The 22,504-nt window shown below is 48.8% G+C and overlaps 1 protein-coding gene across 3 annotated transcripts in view; it reads right to left on the reverse strand.

The window, feature by feature from the left end:
- The window catches only part of NSF (N-ethylmaleimide sensitive factor, vesicle fusing ATPase), a 77,739-nt gene that overhangs the window by 48,564 nt on the left and 6,671 nt on the right, over positions 1-22,504 (reverse strand). For 2 of the 3 annotated variants that reach the window (XM_021539884.3, XM_021539885.3), the window contains exons 2-5: positions 16,186-16,271; positions 9,117-9,216; positions 6,254-6,293; positions 1,363-1,529 (exon numbers count right to left, since the gene is read on the reverse strand). In XM_021539884.3, coding sequence (XP_021395559.1) covers positions 1,363-1,529; positions 6,254-6,293; positions 9,117-9,216; positions 16,186-16,271 — 393 coding nt within the window. Of the gene's footprint in view, positions 1-1,362; positions 1,530-6,148; positions 6,294-9,116; positions 9,217-16,185; positions 16,272-22,504 lie in introns of those variants that run through there. The other variant, XM_085562057.1, reaches the window with a different exon arrangement.

Here is a 22,504-nt window from a genome sequence, read left to right on the forward strand (position 1 = left end):
AACTTTCAGATCTTTTGCATTTCAGCTTGACAAGGACACTTCAGGAATAGTGCTAATGAGAGACAGAATTAATCTAATGGGAGGTAGGGTCCATCCCACAGAAAACCAGGCTGGGTCTGCAGCCTTGCCTTCCTTTCCTTGAGTTTGTATTTCCAACTGGCTTTAAGATTTACACCCTGCAAGGTGTAAATTCTATGAGTGACCAACCTTGACCTGTTTTGAGAACAAGGCAAAGCAGAGGCTATCACACAGGGCTTTGCAGGGGCTGAAGCCCATCTGCTGCAGACTTCTACAGGCTCAATTACAGGGACATCAGCTTTCCAAGGTCCCCAAGGAAAATACTTCATCCCTGTTTTGCTGCTTAAGTCCATAGAGCAGCAAAAAAATAATGGAATTCCAGAAACGTTTGGGCTGGAAAGGATCCTCAAGCTCATCCAGTGCCACCCCTGCCATGGCAGGGACACCTTCCGCCACACCAGGCTGCTCCAAATGCTGTCCAACCTGGCCTTGGACACTTCCAGAATAATAAAACACACTGCACTTCAGAGGTGCCACTGAGAATGAATAAACCTGGTGTTTGTCTTGATCTTATTGAGAAGGAGACAAAAGTGACTTCCCAAAAGATTCCAGGAGTTGCCATGCTCACATCCAACCAGGCCACAAAGCAGAGAGACCCAAACTCTCCCAAGCTCTGGGATTTTCCTCACAGATTTAGGATAGGGCAGATTCTAAACCCCTCTGCCCATGCTCTCAGTGAAAGTCACAATGGTTTTACTTTTCATAAAGACATCCTTCTGATGCCTTGTGAAGGCTGACCTAGAACAGAGACTGGAGGAGATAAAAGTAGGGATTTATCAGGAGGCCTCAATGGATCCACCTTGGGCAGCCCACAAAAGCCAGGGCTGCACCCCAGGTGAACCCAAAATGGTCACAAAATGCCCCACAGGTCACGGGGTCTCTCACTTTTATCAGTTCTGCTCCATTTGCACATTGGAGTTCATTGTCCAGGTTCAGCCCATGCACTCCCATCCTGCTTGTTTTTCTCTCTCCAGCCCACAGTGTTTGTGGTCTTGGGCCTGAGATTTGGATCATTTGTCCTTGGTCCCCAGCTGGAGAAGGAATTGTTTTGTCTCCCTGCTCTGTGCAGAGAGCTCACAATCCCCTAATACGAAGCCCAGACCACCCACTAAAGCAGCACAGAAGAATATAAAAGCTGAAACCTGAGGCATCACTTCACACAAAGAACAATTCCTGCCCCTCGCCCAGCCTTTGCAGAGCTCTTGGCACCCTGAGGTGGTCCCTCACAAGCCTGCATGAGGTGTTTTAGCCCAGTGTAGCCTCAAACCCCAGAGCACAGCCCACCTGCTGGCCCACGGAGAAGGCCTGGCTGTTGAACTGCTGGATGAACTCTGCAGCCATCTTGTCTGTGTCGTAGGGGTTGGAGTCGATGTTCTTCTTCTGCAGGAAGTCGATCTCGATGGTCATGGTGCCAATGCACTGCTTGGTCTTGTCAAAAGTGTATAAGGAAACTGTAAAAAAAACCAAGAAACAGCACATTTAAGAACAGCAAGGTCCCCCCAGTGTATTAATCATGTTTGGCAAGACACACATTTCCCTTGAGAATTTCACTTGGTAAAACTGAATATATTATTTCTGTCAGAGACCCTTATTTCTCTTAACCCATGTTCAACTACAAGGCCAAAAATACAGTAAAATTGTCACTGAGAGGTCCCATTTTTCACTGAAAATGCCTGCATTGCTCTAAAAACTCTTAATAAACCTTTAAACAGCTCATACACCACAAAGACTTTGGGGGATGAGGACAATGAAAGCAAATCCAGACATGCTATGGTCTCACATGGCTGTATCTCCACCTAATGGTTTGTATACATCTCCAGGAAGCCCAAAAGCAGCTTTTAGGGTAGCCTTGGCCAAAAGCAGTGACAAGAGGCCATCACTGGTTTTCTGTGGCAACAGGTTGCCAAGCTGTTCTCCAGATGAGGCAGCAGAAAATGAATTACTGCACATTCAAATGCAGCAATGCAATCTGTCAGCCCAAACACAGCACATCATCAACTGTCCTTCACCCCTGACACTGAGGACACAGCCCCTACCCCAGAGGTGTCCTTGGGCCCATGCTGACATTTCCAAGTTCCCTTCAGTGATGCAGAATCCCCTGAACAGAAATCCAAGGGGCAGGGAAGGCACTGCACAGGCACTGCCCCCCTGATCCCACAGGAACAGCACGTGGGAAACAAGAGACCACTCAGGCTGGAAAGAGGGAGAGATGATGGAAAGGAAAGAGCAGCACAACCCACAGCTCCAGGGACACCGCCCAGCATGGGTGGCCCAAGGGCAGGACCTCACAAACTGGCAGGCCCAGCAGCCCAGAAAGCAGGCTGCAGCAGAAGCCAAAGATTCTCCAGAAGACTGAGGAACATTAAAGCTTTGCTTTGAATCTGCAGAACAAAGCCTCCTGTGCTACAGCAGTAAGGATGAAGCAGAAGGGGAATGTGGGAAAGGTGCTTCACTCCATCTGTGATTTCCTGGCCAGCCCTGGGCAGCAGAATGGCTCCAGAACAAACCTGCAGATGCTGAGGTGTGATGGCAAAACAAGCCCCCAGCATGGGCTGCTCCAGGACTTGTGACATGAAGGGAACAAGGAGAGGCTGTCTCCTGCTGAAGGTGTGACCAGAACACACAGCCACAGCTTGTGACACAGGTGTGACAGCACACACACCAAACATCTGGCATGGGCCACCCTGGGAGGAGCTGCCAAAGACAGATCTTCCAGGAAACAGGGATAAAGATGAAAACACTACTCCTGATCTACTGCACTGAGCTCTTTCAAAAGGGATACAGCAGCAGGGTTATCCTTTTGATCCTGCAAGCAAACACCAGGAGCTCCTCTCACCTTACACGTCACCTCTGAGCAGTTTCCTTTTCCTTGCTGAACCTCATGGCTTTGTCAAATAAAAGCTTCTGGAATATCAGTCCCTGGATTTGGCTTGAGGTGTCAGCAGCCCTTACATCCAGGACTGAGTGCTGAGGGGAACCCCCAGCATGGGGCTGCAGCCCACTCAGCAGAGTACAGCACCAGCTCCAAGAGGCTGGAATTTCCCAGAGAGAGGCTGGGAATGCAGCAGGAACCCCCTGGCTCTGGGAAGGCAGCAGGAATCTCCCTGGGGTGGGAAGGCACCTGAGGCAGCCTGCCTGGCTCCAGCTGGGCATCTCTGCTGGGAACACAGGAGCTGGTGCAGCTGGAGTGCACAGAAGGCAGGGCAGACACATCCATCAGGGCACTCTGCCTTCCCACCAGGAAAACCACTTACCTGGAAAACCTTTACTGTATCATCAGGGGCTCAGCAGGGCTCATCACTGCTCCACAGAGCTGTGGGCTGCATTTACCCTGACATTTAAAACACAGCTTCCACATTATCAGGGGACCAGGACAAAGCACAAGCCCTGGGAAATCACGGGGTTTGTGAACACTTCTCCCTACCTGCAGAATGCTTTTACAAATCCCTTCCACCCAGCACAGAGTCAGATGACATTTAGTCACTGCACAGAATCACTGCATTATTTTTGTTAACACAGGCTCCCACGTAGCTGGAAGGTTTGCAGCAAAGCCCAAGGCAAGGACAGTCACAAACTGCTCTAAGAGCTGATCACACAGAATATCAGTGCTTCTTTCCCCAAAAGACCCGAGTACTGAAAAGCATTGACCTGTGAGTTGGCACATGATCAGCAGCCAAACAAGGGTGAGAAACAAATTAATTTATGACTCTTCCCCTGTCACAGGTCCTTCTTCAGTTAGAACAAGACCAGCTAGCAAAAAATCACAGATTAATAGAATCATCAAGGTTGGAAAAGGCCTCCAGGATCACCAAGTCAAACCATCAACCCAGCACCAGCACTGTCATCACCACTACATCATGTCCTCAAGTGCCACATCCACCAGTTCTTCAAACATTTCCAGGAATGGTGATTCCACCACTGTCCTGGGCAGCCTGTTCCAAGTCTTTACAACCCATCCTATGAATAAATTTTCCCAAATATCCAACCTACACCTCCTCTGGCACAACTTGAGCTGTTTCCTTTCATCCTGACCCTTTTCTCCGGGGAGAAGAGACCAAGCTCCTTCCAGGTCACTGTATGTAGCAGAAAGGTCTCCCCCAGCTTTCCTCTCCAGGTTAAAATCCTGGTCTGTGAGACATCCAGAGAGGCAGAGACACCAACTCCAGCCTGTGCCTACAAACACATCAGACTTCACATCCTGATCCTGCTCAGGGACCTGCTGAGACCACAGGAGCTGGGAAAACAAACATCCAGGAGGGAGTTTTCCCAGGAGCACCTCACACCCAACAGGGTCTGAGGCTGGAAATGAGGGTGTGTATCCATTGCCATCTGTCAGAGCTGGGGCAGGTCCCTGCTCTTCTTTGGGCAGTTTTCTTTATCTCTCCCTCAGCCAATCCTCCCTCCAGGAGATCTCTGCTGTCCATGGTCACTGAGTGTCCCTGCCTGGCTGAGAAAATTCCATCATCCATGGGGAGATGCTCTGCCCAGGGGAGGAGCCAAGCATTCCTACCTGGATCCAATCTGACCTGGGAACAGCACAGCAGCCTTTGCCCCCTGCATTCCCAGAGGAGCAGCTTCCTTCCCCCTGCATTCCCAGAGGAGCAGCTTTCTTCCCCCTGCATTCCCAGAGGAGCAGCTTCCTTCCCCCTGCATTCCCAGAGGAGCAGCTTCCTTCCCCCTGCATTCCCAGAGGAGCAGCTTTCTTCCCCCTGCATTCCCAGAGGAGCAGCTTTCTTCCCCCTGCATTCCCAGAGGAGCAGCTTTCTTCCCCCTGCATTCCCAGAGGAGCAGCTTTCTTCCCCCTGCATTCCCAGGGGAGCCCAGGCCCATCTCCCCCAGCCCTGGAGTTCCAGAGGAAAACTCCCCCCTTGTGCAGGATCCTGCTCCAGCAGAAGCACAGCTGGCACTGCAGGAGGGCTGAGCCCCCCTGGGATGGGGCTGAGCCACCTCCTTGACCCACAGCCTGCCAGGGCACGTTCTGACTCTGGCAGTGTTTTTGTTTGTTTGTTTGTTGGGTTTTTTTGTACTATTGCAGTTGTATTTTTATTTTTCCTAATAAAAACTGTTATTTCTATTCCCATATCTTTGCCTGAGAGCCCCTTAATTTCAAAATTATAATAATTTGGAGGGAGAGGGTTTACATTTTCCATTTTAAGGGAGGCTCCTGCATTCCTCAGCAGACACCTGGCTTTCCAAATCAAGACACACAGCCACACCACTCCCCAGGCTCAGCTCTCCTCATCCTGACACAGGATGCAGCAATCAGCTCTGCCCAAAGAGGGAATCCCTGGAACCACTGCAGGCTACTCCAGAGGCAAAGCAGTGGCCTCTTGAACAGTGTGCTGCAGTGCAGAGAGCAGGATCCCAGCAAGGCAGAGGAGGAGCTGCCCTCTCCAGAAGCACAGAGGTGACTCCTGATGGTCCAAAGAACAAATGTGATCCATTACCTGGACCTGCTGTAGCAAAGAACATGGAGACCCTCCTGTAACAAGCTGCTGCCAGGAGTCTGGTCAGCATTCCAGCAGCTACAGACAGGTTCAACAGCTGACAGTGATCCAAAGCAGAGGGAATAGTGACACACAGCACAAAGTGACAAAAGAGCCAACTGCTCTCCTCCAAACATTCACCAAGGCTTGGAAGGCTCGAGGAAGACTTGAAATAGGGAAAGAAATTCACCTCAGCCCCTCACAGCATTTGCTTCAGAATATTCTGGTCAGTTACTGGTGCAAACATCAGTGCTGCTCCCAAATCTCAGCACTGCAGGGCACACTGCTGCTCCTGGAACTAGAACATCCCCATTCATTCCAGTGCTGGTGCCAAGAAATTCCCCAAGGACAAGAGGTGTCCTCTGTTAGTGGCGGTGTTCCCCAGAGACCCAGAACAGGCTATCCAGGACATTTCCATGTTCATATCTGCATGTGGACACTAACATCCCACGCAGAGCTAGGCTGAGATACCAGCAGGTATCTGGAGAAACTGCCAAAACAGTCTGCCAGGTCTGGAAAACATTAAAAGCAGAAAAGCTGCAGAGAGGAGAGCAGCTCCTTCACTAACAAGGGCCTCACATCACCTGGAGAAGGACTGGAGATCTGTGAGTTCCCAATTCAGTTTCCCTTCAGGATGGAAACATGAATTCAGCTTTATGAACACGTCCCAATCGCTCTGACTGACTCACCATCGATCTCCTGCCCGATGGAAAGGCCAGCCCATTTTCTCTGAAAAATAAGACAAAAAGGTCAGAACACCTGCCCTGCAGGACAAACACCTGTCCCTCAGAACAAACAGCTGCCCCCTCAAAGGCAGCCCCCTCACCCAGAGGAGCAGGATCCCCCAGAGAACCTTCAGCAGCAGAAAAAAGGGGCAGAATGGAATATCCCAAAGACCCCCAAATTAACAGGAAACAAGGCAAAATCATTGAATAATCTCTCCAAATAATTCTTGTGACCTCAGAAGGTTGTCCTGTCCAGCCTCCTTCAGCTTACTGATCTCCTCACCATGCTGGAGGCAGAAGTTGTGGTGCTGGACAGGGCTTATTGTCCTTCTGCTCATTTCCTACCAAAGCCCAAGTTCTGAGCACTCCAGAGGTACCAGAATTGCTGTTACACATCCCATGAGCAGTTTAAAAGCTTGTTCTAATGTGCTCCAAGGTGCAGTATTACCTGAACCAAAGAGAACCAGTAAGAATGAAACTGTTCACATCTTTTAGGTCCCTTGGAAATTCCTTTAGAGAGGTTTGTGCTGCATGGAACTGCAGAAGTGGGAAATCGTTCACAAATTATGTGACACAAAAGAAATCTATAACCTTTACAATTCCAACAGTTCTGGCTTGATGACTGTAAAAATGTGGTTTTCCCAGTGGCTGCTGCTGTGTTACAGAGAGACTGCAGTGTCTTCACAGCCCTCATCACAGGCTATGCCATGTTCACAACCCCTCAGGTATCAAATAAAGGCACCAGTCACATGTAGGTGTCATTACAGTCTGGGGAGATCACATACGAAAAGCTATAGTTTATGGTCATTTGTATTTGCCTTTTTGTCTGGGAGAAGGAACACAGTAACTTTGCTTACAAAGTGAACATTTCTCCCTTTACACCCTCTCCAACATCCACAGAATATCCTGAGTTAGAAGGGTCCCCAAGGATCATCCAGTGCAGCTCCTGGCCCTGCTCAGACCCCCAACAATGCCAGCCTATGCACCCCTGGGAGTAGTGTCCAAAGGCTCCTGGAGCTCTGGCAGCCTCGGGGCTGTGCCCATTCCCTGGGGAGCCTGGGCAGTGCCAGCACCTCTGGGGGAAGATTTGTCAGGATCTTCTCTGTGGCAAGAGATCATCTCAACCCCCATGCTCATTTGGCTGGTTTCTGCTAAAGGTTTGTCATCACTGTGCAGCAATTCATGTTTTAGGCTCTCAGGATACAAAATCTGTCAAAGCTTTCAGTGTTAAGAGTCAAGACTACCACAGAATAAAGGTGGTCCAGAACTCCATGTGAATACTGAGTGTACAACAAACAGATATTCTGGAGGCCTCAGAGCACAGACATCCCTGAACAGGAGCAGTAAACACACAGAGGGTGTGAGACTGACTGCAACTATCTGAGGCTCTGGGAAACACTGGGAATCTTAAAATTAAAACCCAGAATCAGGAATACCCCAGTGCTCAGAGGACTGAAACAGCTCTGCTGTGGAGACAGGCTGAGGGAATGGGGCTTGTTCAACCTGGAGGAGGCTCTGGGGGATCTCATTGTGGCCCTTCAATACTTAAAGTGGGCTTAAATATTTTTAAGGGGACAGACTTTTTAGTAGGGACTATAGCAAAAGAAAAAGGGGAAGTGGCTTTAAACTAAAAGAGGGTGAATTCAGACAGGGTGAAAATGGTAAAAACCTTACCCAGAGACATTCCAGGGAACATTCAAGGTCATATTGGACAAGGGCTGTAGACAAACTGGTCTAGTGGGAAATGTCCCTGTTCAGACAGCCTTTAAAGGCCCCTTCCAACCCAAACAGCTCTGCAGTCCTGTACATCAAGCATCCAGCTCCCAGAAGCTGCAACACTCCCTGCACAGCCCCTTCTCCAAGGGGAGCACCAGGGCTCACCCCTTGGCAGATGGGCTCTCCTGGCTCCACAACAACCACTGCAACATACAAAAACCGACCCTAGACCTGAGTGCACTGACTTGAACAGCACAAACATCTCCTGCTGGGCACTGCTGGGCACTTTGGGCATCACAAACCACAGCCAGACACTGGTGAACATAACATCCCCCACCCACTCACGGGACAGACCCAGTTCCAGCAGCACATCAAAAGGCAAAATGTCATTTGGGGGCTTCTACCAAGATGTGCTGAGAAAAAAAAAATCTCCTGTGTTTGCAGCACAGAGACTCACTACTCTGAAGCAGTGAGTGGCAGGGAGATATGAAAGCACTGACTCAGAGACAATTGCTGCAGGTTCATGGGATGAGACGGCGTGAGCAGTAGAAAGCGACAAACTTCATTTTTCAATTTAATAGTTAATTACATTCATTATTTATTCTAACCATCATTTAACATCTGATGATGACTTAATTAATAAAGAGGAGACAAAGGGGTTTGGGGTTTTTTTAATGCATTTCATTGCACTTTTCATCTAAAAATACTAACAATGACTGAATGTAGTCAATAAAATTTCCAGCAGGTCTTAAAAATAAAAAACACAGCAAAGAAACCCTTTAAAGTCAAGGGAAAATGGGGAACAATAAAGATTCACAAGGAAGGGCAGATATTGCTTAGGCTTTTCTTTTTCAAATAGTTTCTTTCTGGTGGATTTTTAAAAGGTTAAATTGCACATTTTCCAGTATCTTTATCCCACCATGCACTAAAAATATATCAAAGCAATATAAGCACAATCACTTTGACTGCAGTGAGTGTCCTTGAACTTTTGCTGGCAGAAATCAAATTTGCAGTATACATTTATTCCAATTAGAGAATTTATCTTCAATCCTAAGCCTAAAAGAAATTTTGCTTATTCTGTAGCAGAGTAGGAAGTCCAACCACCCCATACCTGGGGCAAGCTGAAGGCGATGCTGCCAGGGACAACCGAGGGGTGGGTTCTCAGCGTGAAGATGTACTTGTGGTTGGGAGAGGTCTTCACCATAACATGCCTGGAAAAGAGATCAGTATTTTACTTTGATGTGTACCAGGAGAGTTCTGCATTACTCACAGTGCTGTGAGAGCTCACAAGAAACAGCCAGTTTATCTCTAGGGCTACACAGGAAAACCAAAAGCATTGGAGCCACAGCCCAACAGAGACACGCAGCAGGGTGACAGAACCCACCACCCTCACTGGTGCAATGTGATCTCAAACCCAACTGCAAGACTGTACCAAAAATTAATATTTGCATCCCCCCAGTAGCCCTTTACTTCAGGAATGCACTGTACAAATGAGAGAGAACCAAACCACAACCACAAGCACCAAGGCTGCCACAGCTAAAAATCAACACAGTTTCACATCTCAAGCATTTAACACCAAAGCATTAATATTTTACCCCCACACAAGCACCATCCCCAGCAGTGATGCCAACAAGAAGTAGATACAAAGCCTGTACAGGGATCTGAGTGCATTGTTTAGAAATTTGATAGTAGAAAAAAATAGGAGGAATTTCTGTACAAAAAGTAAAATCAGAGGCCCTGGGGCCGCTCCTCCTGGCACAAGTGACCAGCTGATCTTGAACTCAAGACAGCATCAGTGTTGGAAAGTGGCCCTATGGGAAAGGGCCTGGGGGTGCTGATGGACAGCAGCTGAACAGGAGCTGATGTGTGCCCAGGTGGGCAAAAAGGCCCGGGGCACCTGGCCTGTGTCAGAACCAGAACAGGCCCAGGGCAGGGACTGTCCCCTGTGCCAGGCACTAGTGTATCAGAATAAACCAACAGACTGCATTTTCTTCATGGTGAAAAAACCTCCCTCTTTATTCACGTAACTGGTTTTTATACAGTTTTACAGACCTCGTGGGTGACTCCAACTGGTCAGTATCTTTCTTGCTAATTAGTTTACTGGTTAGTAACAAGCTGTTACCCTGTGCTGATTGGTCGCTCAAACCCCCAGGGTGTATGTGCAGGACAAATTGTTTATAAAAGACAGTTCTCATTTTTCTAACAGTATAAAAACAGTTTGTACAGGTGCTAGCTGTTTTTCACCCAGGAACAGATTGTTATGCTAATGAACTGCTCACACCAGGATTCCTTTCACTGCTCACATCAGGATTCCTTTCACATGGGAACTTGCTAAGTGCTAGCTTGACAAGGCCAGCCACTGATTTTAGAAGAGCAGGCTTGATTTTATGAGGTCTTTCTTTATCATTTTTCTACCTTACTGCAACACTGGTGAGGCCACACCTCGAGGACCCAGGTCAGTTCTGGCTCCTCCCTGCCAGGAAGACACTGAGGGGCTGGAAAATGTCCAAGGAATGGAGATGGGGAAGGGTCTTGGGAGGCTCAGCCTCGGGAGATGGGGGCTCAGCCTGGACATTCTCTCTCTCCACAAGTCCCTGACAGGAGGGGGCAGCCAGGATGGGAGGGGGGTTGGCCTCTGCTCCCAGGGAACAGAGACAGGATGAGAGGAAATGGCCTGAAGATGTGCCAGGGGAGGTTTGGATTGAACATCATGGAAGGGGCTACTCAGGGAGGTTTGGAGTTCCCATCCCTGGAGGTGTCCAAGGAACACCTGGATGTGGCACTCAGTGCCCTGTCTTGGGGACAAGGTGGGGACATTTGGCACAGGTTGGAGTCAGTGATCTGGGAGACCTTTTCCTCAATGATGCTGTGATTCCATCATAGAGCAGTTATAAAACCAGAGCAATACATGCAGTCAGGAGCAGACACAGCAGCAGCCATGGCATGTGTCTGTCTGTCACACTCAGAATTGAAGCTGTCAGCAACAAAGATACTCAAAAGCTGCTTCTAGCTCTCCTCAGACTATGCCTGATAGCTCTTATCATGTGACAGGCAGACAGCTTGCTGCTGTGAGAAAACAAAACCAAAGGAGGCTGGGATTTGTGTGCTCTGGCAGCAGGGTGATGGTGGAATCAGGGCTCACCTCATCTTCCTCTCACAGCTGCTGGCATTGTGAGCACCCTTGGGTACACAAGGCAGCAGTTCCATGGGATTTTACCCCTCACCAACCCCAGGGTCAGGAAGGGCAGGATGAGCTGTGCTGGCAGCCCAGGTGCACGCTCCTGGCCTCCTCCCTCACTGCAGCCCATGTTTTCCATGCACATATGCTCCCTATACTTCCATTTGCACAGGCCCAGCCAATCCAGCACCATGCAAGTGAGGATCTGCACTGGCTCCATCCTGTGTGCAGAACAGCTCCAGCCACACCACAGGAAGGAGCATATGGCCCTTGGAGACAAGAGGAAATGTAGCCCAAACCAGGAGCCAGGGCCAGCTGTCACCTGCAAACCCCACCCAGGCACTGCTGGCACTCGGTGGCCTGGCAGTGTCAAGAACATTTTCAACACACCGAAGTGACAACAGAGCTCCCAGCTCAGGCAGACTCTGAGCTGAGTCCTCACTGGTTCTGACCCAAAATCACCCATCAGCTGCCAGAACACCCTTCCCTTGCCTCCTCCTCCTCCTGCCCCAGGCATAAATCCAGGAACCTGGTGTAGGTGGTGAAGTTCCATACAAATGTTACAGGGGAGAACGAGGCATTAATTGGTGCTGCACAGCAGCCAGGGAAGATTTATGAAGATTGGAAGACAGCAGATGTCACTCCTGCCTTCACGTAGGAGGATCCAAGGAATTACAGGCTGGTCAGCTCACCTTACTCCCTAGGGAAGTGATGAAGCAACTAATTCAGGAAGCCAAACAGATTAAAGCACAAGAAAGTGACTGGGAGTCACTCTGAGCATGGATTTAGGAATGGTCAGCATGGATTTGCAAAAGAAAATCCATCCTGACCAGCACAACAGCCTTCTCCAATGAAATGGTGAGCTCTGGGGCTGAAGGGGGAGCTGGATTTATCCCAACACTGGCAAACTTTCCACACTGCCTGGCACAACCACCCTTAGACCCTGCTGTGATATAGACTGGGCAGGGAGACAGGCTGGAGAATGAACTGCTGCCAACAGCATCAAATCCACTGCAGGCCACTGGGATCAGCAAATCCAGCTGCAGGAGGTCACCCCAGGAATCCACATCAGGCCATAATTATTTAACCCCTTCCTTCTGAGCAGCTGAAGGGACAGAGCTCCTCAGCCAGCCCACAGGGGACACACCTGGGTGTGCTGCTGCTCAGAGGGACCTCGACAGATCCCAGTCAAGCTCAATAAGGGAAAATGCAAAGTCCTCCACCTGGGGGGGACAATCCCACGCACCAGTGCAGGTTGGGGGCCAACAGGGGCCAAGAAGCACTGGGAACCAGGTGGACAATGAGCTCAATGGGAGCCAGCAACACATCCCTGCAGCACATGTGGGTAAGATCCCCTCGGGGTGCATTAGCTAGGAGCAGGCTGTACAGGGTGCCCAGGGGATCCCTGGAAGTGTCCAAAGCCAGGCTGGACAGGCCTTGGAGCACTCTGGGATACTGGAATGTGTCCCTGCCCATGGCAGGGGCTGGAAGTGGATGATCTTCAAGGTCTCCTTGCAGCTCATTGGGTTATTCCAGGATTACGAGGAGCACCAGCAGCAGGAACAGGCAGTGATCCTCCCTGGATGGAACGGTTCTCCAAGGAGAGCTCATTTCAAACTGAGCAGTGGGCAAAGCAGAGAACTATCCAGGAGGCCAGCACTGAAAGCAGGAGTTTTCCAGCACAGTATCACCCTGAGTAATCCCACTTAGTATCAGCACACAACCAACTGGAAAGGAAGGTGAGACACTGCAGAGTATGTGAGAAGCACACCCAGAGGCAACAAACAAGTTCCAGCTACAATTCAGAATACCACAAAATGCACCTGATGACAACGAACACCTGATTGGAAGCAGCTCATGACACAGGAAAAAACCCAAAATTAAAGCTTTTTAAAGCCCCAAATGGGTCCTGAGCAGTGCATGCACCAGTGACTTCAACACGTAGAGATTCAGCATCTCTGCAGGAAGAAGCAAACTCCATCACTGCTGGGCTTCACTTCAAAAACCCAAAATGCAAGAAAATTACAATACCTGGTAAAAATATTGGGGAGGAGTATCCACAAAGATTTGATACCAATTACTAAGCCGGGACATTTCATTCACCGGAAACATCTCCAGCAAAGCAGAAAGACAGCAGAGCTTGGCAACAGACAAATAGATGTCAGGAAGAAAAAACAAAGAGAAAAAATGGGGAAAAAATCAGCTTTCTGAAAGAAGATACTGGGAAAGGTCAAATCCTGACAGGTTCTGTGAGAAAAATCTGCATAAGGCACAGGAACAACCACGTTTCTTCTCAAAGACAGCAGGAACAGGCAGCTTCCAAAAAGCTGTAAGCAACCTAAGTACTACAAATGCTCAAAATAAGGCAACAGCAGAAAAACTAAATGCATTTTCCTACACTGATGCTCACCAGGAAGGAGCTCAGAGAGCTCATGGAGACACGGGAGAAATCTCAAAGTCATTAAAAGCTTCTGGTTATACACAAACAAAAGGAACAACAAATCACCAGGGCCAGACAGCTCCCAGAGCTCTCCCAGGAGGAACTGCTGCTCTATCCGTGTGTAAATCTTCGCCTGCAACTGTCAGATCCAACCCATGTGCTGCCAGCTCTTAGGAAGGGCTCCAGGAAACTGGGCCCAGGAAACTGCTGGGAAATTTGCTGGCCAGGCTGAGCAAACCAAGAGAAACTCCAGCAGATGTGAATTAACCTGTGAGTGCATCAGATTTTCTGTTGCTGAAGCATGAGAAGGGCTCCTGTGAGGGAAGGGATGACTCAGGTATCCATGTGGAGGTGCCAGCAGGGATCTCATCCCATGCAGTGCATGTTTGGAAACCCAGAGCAATCATCAGCAAGGGCTTCTCAGAAAACTAAACTGGCCTAGGAAGGATGGGCTTCCCATGTGAAAGGGAACAAGCAGTTCTTAACATGAACAAAAACCTGCCATTGAGACAGCCTGCCTTGACTGCTGTCCCCTCACAGCCTGGCTGGGTTCAGAAGTGGTTTCTGTCTCCAAACTGCACCAAGAGTCCTCAAGGCAGAAGCAGGACACAGGATGAAGATGGTGCCACTCCCCAAACCATTACACACCACACACCATACAGTGTATGGCCTGGTGTGAACTCTGAGCACTGACTCATCCCTGCCCAGCTCACAGGGTGCAGGAAGCAAAGCATGAGAAGATGATCAGCAGCACCCTGAGGTTAAACCATCTCCTTGATGCAAGGACAAACTCCATCTCTACACCCCCAGAAGCAAACACAGCAGAGCCCTTGTGGAGGTATCACCAAAAACCCTCCTGAGCAGGCAGCATGGTGAGGGACCTGAGCCAGGGGTGCTGCTGGTGGAGCTGCAGCAGGGCTGGCCCCAGGGAGCTGCAGCAGGACTGGCTCCAGGGATCTGCACCCAGGGCTGGACCCAGGGAGCTGCAGCCAAGCCTGGCTCCAGGGATCTGCACCCAGGGCTGGTCCCAGGGAGCTGCAATGCAGCAGCAGCTGCAGCCCCAGCACTGCCAACACCAGGAGTTGCCCGTGCTCCCTCTGACACTGCGCAGCCATCTGCAGCATCTGCTCCCAACCAAACACACTGCTGGTGTGTGAGCACCCTGCTAGAAATAAACAGCTCCCAGGGGCACAGGAACAGCCAGGAAACCACATTCAGCCTGCTGAGCCAGCACATCCCGGGGCACTGCCTCCTGCATGCTGCCCCAAATGCCAGGAGAGAGGGTTCTGGAAGCCAAAGGAACACAGCCGGCTGCAGGGCTGGCAGCTGGGTCCCTGCAGGACATCCACACTGGAGGAAATTAAAGTTTTTATAATGCATGAGGTAAAATGCTCGGTTCAGGTATTTTTGTAACTCAATTACATTGAAAAAAAAAAATCAACCTGGGGAAAACCATACTTTGAAAAGACCAGGACACTTTTCTGCCCAAACAGACACTTTTGCCTGCTTCTGATTCAAAAAGTTCTGCTGGTTTAGGGGGTGGTTTTGTTTGGGTTTGGCATTTTGCATTCCAGTTGGGCTCATGAAATCACAGTTCAGTTCATGACTCCAGAGCCATGACAGGTGCCAGGGCAGCAGAGCTGGCTGACAGCACGGACATGCTGAACACATCCCTGCATTCCTGCAGCTCAGCACTGCTGTGTTCTCCACCCTTAGCAGAGCTCACCTGGGGCAGGTATTTTATATAAAGGTGGGCATATCATTCAGTATCTGCTTTAACATTTTTCCCATTTTTCAAACCCAAGTCCTTCTGCCTTGTGCTGCACGTGATATTCCCTTTCAGCTGAAATTAATGACTTCTGTCTACAACCTACATACTAAAATCTGTCACAGCTTCCCTAAAGCTGCAGCAAAGCAAAGAATCTGACTATGTGAATTGGCTTCTTGTAACACAAAACCTTTCTGTGTGGGCTGAGCTGAACAATGAAGGTGTTTTCCACCTAATAGAAGTAAACCCCAGAGCTGGGCTCCATCAGCCACCCCAAAACTGCAATTAAAGAATCCAGCTTGTTGTGCCCACACTCTGGCTGCTTCTCCCATTTGCTCTTGTGCATGAAAACCGTGAGAACAAGAGCTCTCCTGGCTCTGCTCAGCACTCCCAAATGATGTGAAAGTGAGAAGATGCCCCAAGTAAGACAATAAAATGATAAAAACGTTTTTGAAATAGTTCAAATATTCTCACTATGTAGCAGGAGCAACAGCAAAACCAAAACAAACAAAAAATACCACAAGAAGTAGTTCATTAAAATAATTATTCTATTAGTTAAGCAGATGCAGTTCCCAGGAAAGAAATTATTTAGAGAAACAGTCACCCTTCTTCCAGCATCTCCCATTTCCAGAAAGAGCCACATTGAAAGTTCTGCTCTCTAAGGACACACAAGTTTTGTTAATCAAACTGCTGTGTTCACCTTTCCAAACATGAAATGTCATTCCCCCTCCACACAAATTTTGAAATCAATTCCTTTTTGGTCAAAAGCTGAAAGAGCAACAGTGCACACTTACTGCCCAGACTGGAAGTCCTTCTCATTCACCACAGCACAGTTGGTTAAGGACAGCTCATCAGTGGGACACCTCGCTGCTTGCATAGGCTACAAGAGAGGGATGGAAAAAATGTCAAATAAAATTCTGTTTTTCCTTTACCAAGCCTCAAGATTTCTGCAAAACCACAAAGCACAAAACAGGTCTCCTGAGTCCTGGCACACTCTCAGAGCCCACTGGTATCAATAAGCTCCTCTTTCAAGTTCCTCCAAACATTTCCACATGTCACAGGTATTTGTATCCCAAAACTCTGCATTTTGGGACTACTATGTACTTTATATTTTCTATCCTATCTACACAAATACTTTGAAATTACCTGGGAGAAAGCCTGCAAGGCAAACACTGTTAACTTGCAAGTGAACCCTGACACTTGTGAAGCTTCCCCCAGTGCTGGCACAAGGCAGAAGGTAATCGGCATTCCCTGGAAGGTATTTCTTGCACAGTGTCAGAGCACTGGGATCTTCTGGAAACTGCTAAGGAAAAGCAGCCTGGAGCCAGAGCAGTTCCCCTACAACCCTGTCTCACAGTGCTGGGCTGGGTCACAGAGCCCATGTGGGGAGGAAGAGAGGGATAAAGATGTGACCTTCCCTCTTCCCTGAACATAACTCAGAAAATTGGAATTTCAGCATCCATTCTCCATAAATCCCTTCACCCAGTGCAGTACAGGGCAGCATTGAGAGTCCACAGGAAGGTTTAACCTGAGCCAGCTGCTATCCAACCCCACAATCCCTTTGTATCACTTCTCAAAAGAAATATCACATGTGAATATTTCCCACTCTATAGGAAACATCCCAGATCCGCAATACACTGAAGAAAATCAGGTAAAATAGTTAATCCCAGCCTATCAATATGAAAAAAATTACTGCAACCAATTTTCTGGGGGAGTCCTCCCCTTCTTTTTATTCTCTAATGTCAGATGACCAATCCTTTTTCTGCTTATTTTTGTCCTTTCCACTGTTACTCATCAATCAGAAATTTAAAATCGAAATAGCAGCACTACCAGCTCAAGCTCCCCATCCCCATCATGAGGCAGGATGGAGCATGGGGGGACAGCAGAGGGACCTCAGCCCCATCCTACACCCTCACCCCTGCAGAATTATACCACAAAACAATGGCTGAACAATGAAAATTGTGATCAAAACGCCTTCAAAAGTGGAGAAAAGGATGGAAAAGGCAAGATGTTTCTATCATAGCTATGGACTGAAGAAATTTCATTTGGGGAAAAGCTAAACTTGCCCCCCAGGGTGTCATTTTTGAAAATCAAAGCACAGCTACCTCTGTCAGATACAAATTTGCAGGCAGCACAACAGAAACTATTTGACAGCTCAACCTATTGCTAAAAGTAATTCAGGGGGGATTTTCTCTTAAAATACCCTCAAATCCCAGCAGCAAGCACAGGAATCACACTGATCCCAACACACACATCCAAATCATTCCCCAGGAGTTACTGCCCTGCTCAGCCTTCCTCCCCAGCCCCTCTGGGACAAGAATCAGAGAAATTCCCGCCCCAGTGTGGCCCGCAGCCAGCCTGCTCTAAAGTTCAGATCAACTTTCATGGCACAACGTGATTTATTTCAAGTACTTGCTATTTAGAAAAGGATCAACTCGTTACTTTTACTAAATAATGCTCAATTGCCTTTGACATATGTGACAATCAAAAAATATTCCACTTTTGTTCAAGACCTGAAGCAGATTTATCTATCTGAATGCTGAGTGTAATAAAAGACTCAAATGTTCTCGTAATAAAATATATGACATCAGTGGATTTATGAGATACACAGCCTGTCTGCTGAGGCCCCTTGGCTTGGGGCATTTCACAGCAAACATTCACCATTTTATCACTTCTGCTCCCATCTGCAGGGCACAGTTTTGTGAAGGACATGCCCTGATAAAACGCATTACAGGGGATATTTCTGGAGAAAAGTGGATACGGAGCTCCTGGATTAAACCTTTTTACAGCACTAGTCCTCAAGTGCATTTTTAATCCTCGGTGACAAACTGCTTCCTACACGCGGCAAGCGCCGGCCAAGCTGCACTGGGAGCACAGAGCTTCAGGAAATGCAGGAATAGCAAGGAGTGCATTCCAAACCCAGCAACAACTGCAAGCTCTGCAGCACAGCAGAGAGGATGGCAGAACACCCTTGGGTGTCTGACACACGAAATAACGTGGCTGCAGCAGCAGCAGAGGCCATGCCAAGCAGCCAGAGCCTGGCTCATCCTCCTGCCGGGGTGAGGCAGGAGCCCATTTCTCCCTGGCTATGACCAACACCTCAGGCAGCACCTCTGCTCCCAGCCCTCCCCTACACACCCTCCCCAAGTTCTGAGATTTTGCAGATCTTCAGAAGGTTATCTATATTCTAAAAAGGTTTTAACATCACACAGCTGCAAGACGGGAGTCTCGCTCCCAGGCATGGAGTTCCACAAGGGTGCAAGGGACAGCTTGAGGAAATCTGGCCATGAAGAGGTGACAAACTGGAAATCACCCAGGCAGGAAGGAGGACCACGCTGTTGTGGGGAGCTGCAGGGGCTCCCTCTTACCTGGCCTCCCCACAGAGCTCATATCCCAGAGCTGCTGCTCCCAGGGATGGATCCTCGTCTCTGTGAAGCAGCTGAGCTGTCACAGCCAGGACCCAGGCACAGGCTGCTCCTGAGGAAGCTTTCCTGGCATAAACGCAGCAGTCCAGGGCTGGAACACATGGCTGGCATATGCTGGTGCTGCTGTCAGGAACACTTTAAGCTCTTGCACTTTGGGTTCCAGCTTCCCAAGACAGCAGCACAAGGACTCCCAGAACCTGCCCCTCTCTGCCATCCCACACCCACTGCCAGCACCAACACATCAAATCAGGGTACAGGGGCAGGAAAATCCTTGTGAGCATTCCTAGAGATCTCAAAGTAGATTTACACAAACTAATTTTAAGCAAACTGGCAGGTTACTGCTGGCAAGGAGGCAAGACAGCTCAAACAAACCAGAGAGCAAGCTCCTGCAGGTGACAGCAGATGCCACCTGCTGCAGTCACCCCCTGGCACTGCCAGGCTGGAGGTGACCCACACACCCTCACAGGCTGCTGTTACACCCATGTCCACAACATAGATAGATTTGGCTTAAAGAAGGCAAATTAGGGTTAAATTAGGCAAAAGAATCTTCCCAATACCTCCAGGCATTGTTCTGGTTTCTGCAAAGAGGAGACTGCAAGGACAGCACAGTCCTAAGGAGGTGACTGCACACTGCTAAAGCATTCCCAGCATCCATCATCCAGCCTCAGCCAGGCAGCACCTGCTATTAAACCCAGGCCTGTGCAGAGACCTGTTCCAGCATTCCTTCTGTTTGCCAAGAGGAAAACAAGACTATGTGATGCACTGATAAATCTCACTCTGAGAGACAAACGTGAAGGACAAACCTCTGGGTTTGTGACAAAGCAGTAAGGAGGCTTAATGACACTGGCATATTTCATTTTTACAAAGAAAAGTTGCCCTGAAGAACAAACAGCTACATAATAGAAACAATCACCATAACATCTGATCTTTCAGAGATTCATTTTTCCCAAAGTTGCAAGGACTCATTTTCCTCCACAGAAAATACAAAACTCACATGTTCACAAAACCACAGAATAGCTGGGGTTGGAAGGGCCCTCTGGAAATCATCCAGTACAAACCCCTGCCAAAGCCCAGAAAGTGGTGCTGCTATTTGGATATTTTCATACATACATAAACCACACCTTTTGTGTTTTGTCAATTCACCTCTTGATAATCATTAAGGTCGATGGCAGAGGAAGCCAAGGAAAAACATGTTTCTCCCCACAGAGATAAGGTGGTGGTAATGACTGAAGAGCTCTGCTGACAGCTGGTACTGAGAAGAGCTGAAACATTAAGTGCTAAGGCAAAGATGTTCCTCATCCAAGACAACTGAACTCATTTCATTTCCTAACGCTGAGCAAGAGATTATGAAACAGCCTCTAAAGCTGAGGCAGGCTTGGTTCTGTGCCCTGTTCTCACATGGTTTGTACAAGACAAACATTGTTCAAGTACTGTATGTTCAAAAATCTCCATGGTGTAAAACAGACATAGATACACATCCCATGTATATGCAGGTGCACAGAGATGGAATTCCTGGCACAGAGGTGCTGGCAGAGGAGTGTTAGGAAATGTGACAGCTCTGGGTACCAGACATTTCCATTTCCCCAGCAGAACCCACTGCCAGCTGCATTGAGATGGGGATCCCTGCTCCAAAAAGCACACAAGCTTTCCTGTAGCAGCTGCTGGGCACCAAAGTCTCTCTGAACCCAGAGGCTCACCACCCAAAGAGGGCAGAGAGCTGTAATACACCTGCAGAGGTGTAATTCCTGAGTAGCAGTGCAGTCCACACTCTCTAGAGCCCCAGCAGAGGTGCCTCTGTGGGCTGCGTGGAACTGTGGCTGACTCCAAATCAAACACTCACTCACCACGGGTCTGCCAATAAAATGAAGTTTGAATGCTGACAGGAAGAATTATGATGTCAAAGGAGCTCTGAAGATAAACAGGGAACTGACATGATGAATCACAGATCCTGCACATTATCCAGGAGTATGCTCCTGACAGGAAGCACACGCACAAAGCTCTGCCTGCATCTCTAGATCCCAGGGACACCAGGAGCCAAGGTGGACATCACACCTGGGGACACAGGGCACAAGCAGCAGCTGCAGCAGGAGGATGAGCTGCACAGCTGGCTCAGCACCAGCCAAGCTCCCAGCACAGGGAAGCCCAAGGACTGTGCCTGCTCTCTACACCCACAAGAAATGGCCATAAAACAGCAACACCAGCAGAGCTCCTGGCTGCCAGGTAAGAGTGGGTTCCTGACCTGGAGGGGAAGTTGGCTCTGGGACAGGGGGAAACAGCAAAGCCAAAACCAAGGCTCCTCTAAAGAACAATTCTGTAATATTCATAAAAGGAATGACAACATGCTGTCACCATCAGGGACCAGGCTCAGGAACACAAGTTGTCCTAAATGCTGTGGTTCTAAATAATTTTTTTTAATTAACTAAGGAAGTTTATTAGCTTGCAGATAGTTTTTCTGGACATGTTAAAAAATACTGAATAAAGCTTCCATGTTTCTGCAGCCACAAGAGGAGTTCAATCTACAAGGAACTTTTTAGACCAGCAGCCTGGCCAGACAGGCCCTTCCAGACCTGCAGTGGTTGTGCTGGCAGGATAAGCTGCTGTCCCTGGAACACACAGCCCTGACTCCCTGCACAGGGCTGGCCATTCCACCTGATCCCCATGACCTCTATGTGTTTGCTGGAAGCTTTTATTCTCTTCAGGAAGGAGCTGCATTCTCTCTTGACAACAAACTCAGAAATACCAATTTTCTTCTCTGAATGAAGAGGAATGCATTGGGAAGCTAAAATCTCAGAAGTAATATTCAAATTTTTGACAAAGGCAGGGAACACTGAGTGAGCTGCCACCAAGGCAGCCTCAGCACAGCGTCCAGAGACGCCTGCATGAGATGGATCCCTCCTTCCCACACGCCCCGAGCCACTCCCACGCCGTGAATCACCTCCCGTGATCGTGCTGCACCGCAGAAACCCAAACAGCTCCGAGGAGGAGAGAGGGAAGAGCTCCCATCAGCACCTCCTGCATCAGCCAGGGCTGCAAATGGGACAGGGAATGCTCCCCCTGCATTGTCTGCCCGTGGCAGTGGTAACCTCCCTGCCTGCCAAGAGCTCTCCCCCAGCACAGACAGGCAGCAGGACACAGGGAAGTTTTAGCTTTCTTGCTTTTCAGGTTCTGTACTGCATTAGTATATAATTCTGAACTTATATAAAGTGTTAGCAAGTTCACCGTTTAGTTAGACAAAACAATCTTTTTCCAGCCCAAGAAGGCCCAAAAAGTACAAACATCAGCGAATTGAGGAGAGCAAACTGGGAGGATGGGCCTTCATAACCTGAAGCTGTAACTGGACAATTAACAACAATACGTAAATTGACCAAAACTCAGGAAAGTGTGAAAACTCCTGACCTCGTGTCCATCTTGGGTGGAGCCAGGGCCGACTCTTGCACTGCCCAAGGTGGATCCTTTGAAGGCCTTCTTTATTCCTTTAACACAGCCTAGCCTCTGTTCCAGGGAGCTTCTCAAGGCAACAACCAGACACTCTTCACTGGCCACTCTTCCAAACACTCAACACAGTTTCCAGTTTCTCTCTCTGACAGCAGCCCTGTGCTCTCTGGGCCTGAATCTGGAAATTACTGCCTGTCCTGCACCCCAGAGCCACTTTATAAGGGCAGCAGGGCCTCTTCCACAATTTAAGAAT

The sequence above is a fragment of the Lonchura striata genome, chromosome 27, assembly GCF_050655825.1.
Source record: "Lonchura striata isolate lonStrDom1 chromosome 27, ASM5065582v1, whole genome shotgun sequence".
NCBI classification, from domain to species: domain Eukaryota; kingdom Metazoa; phylum Chordata; class Aves; order Passeriformes; family Estrildidae; genus Lonchura; species Lonchura striata.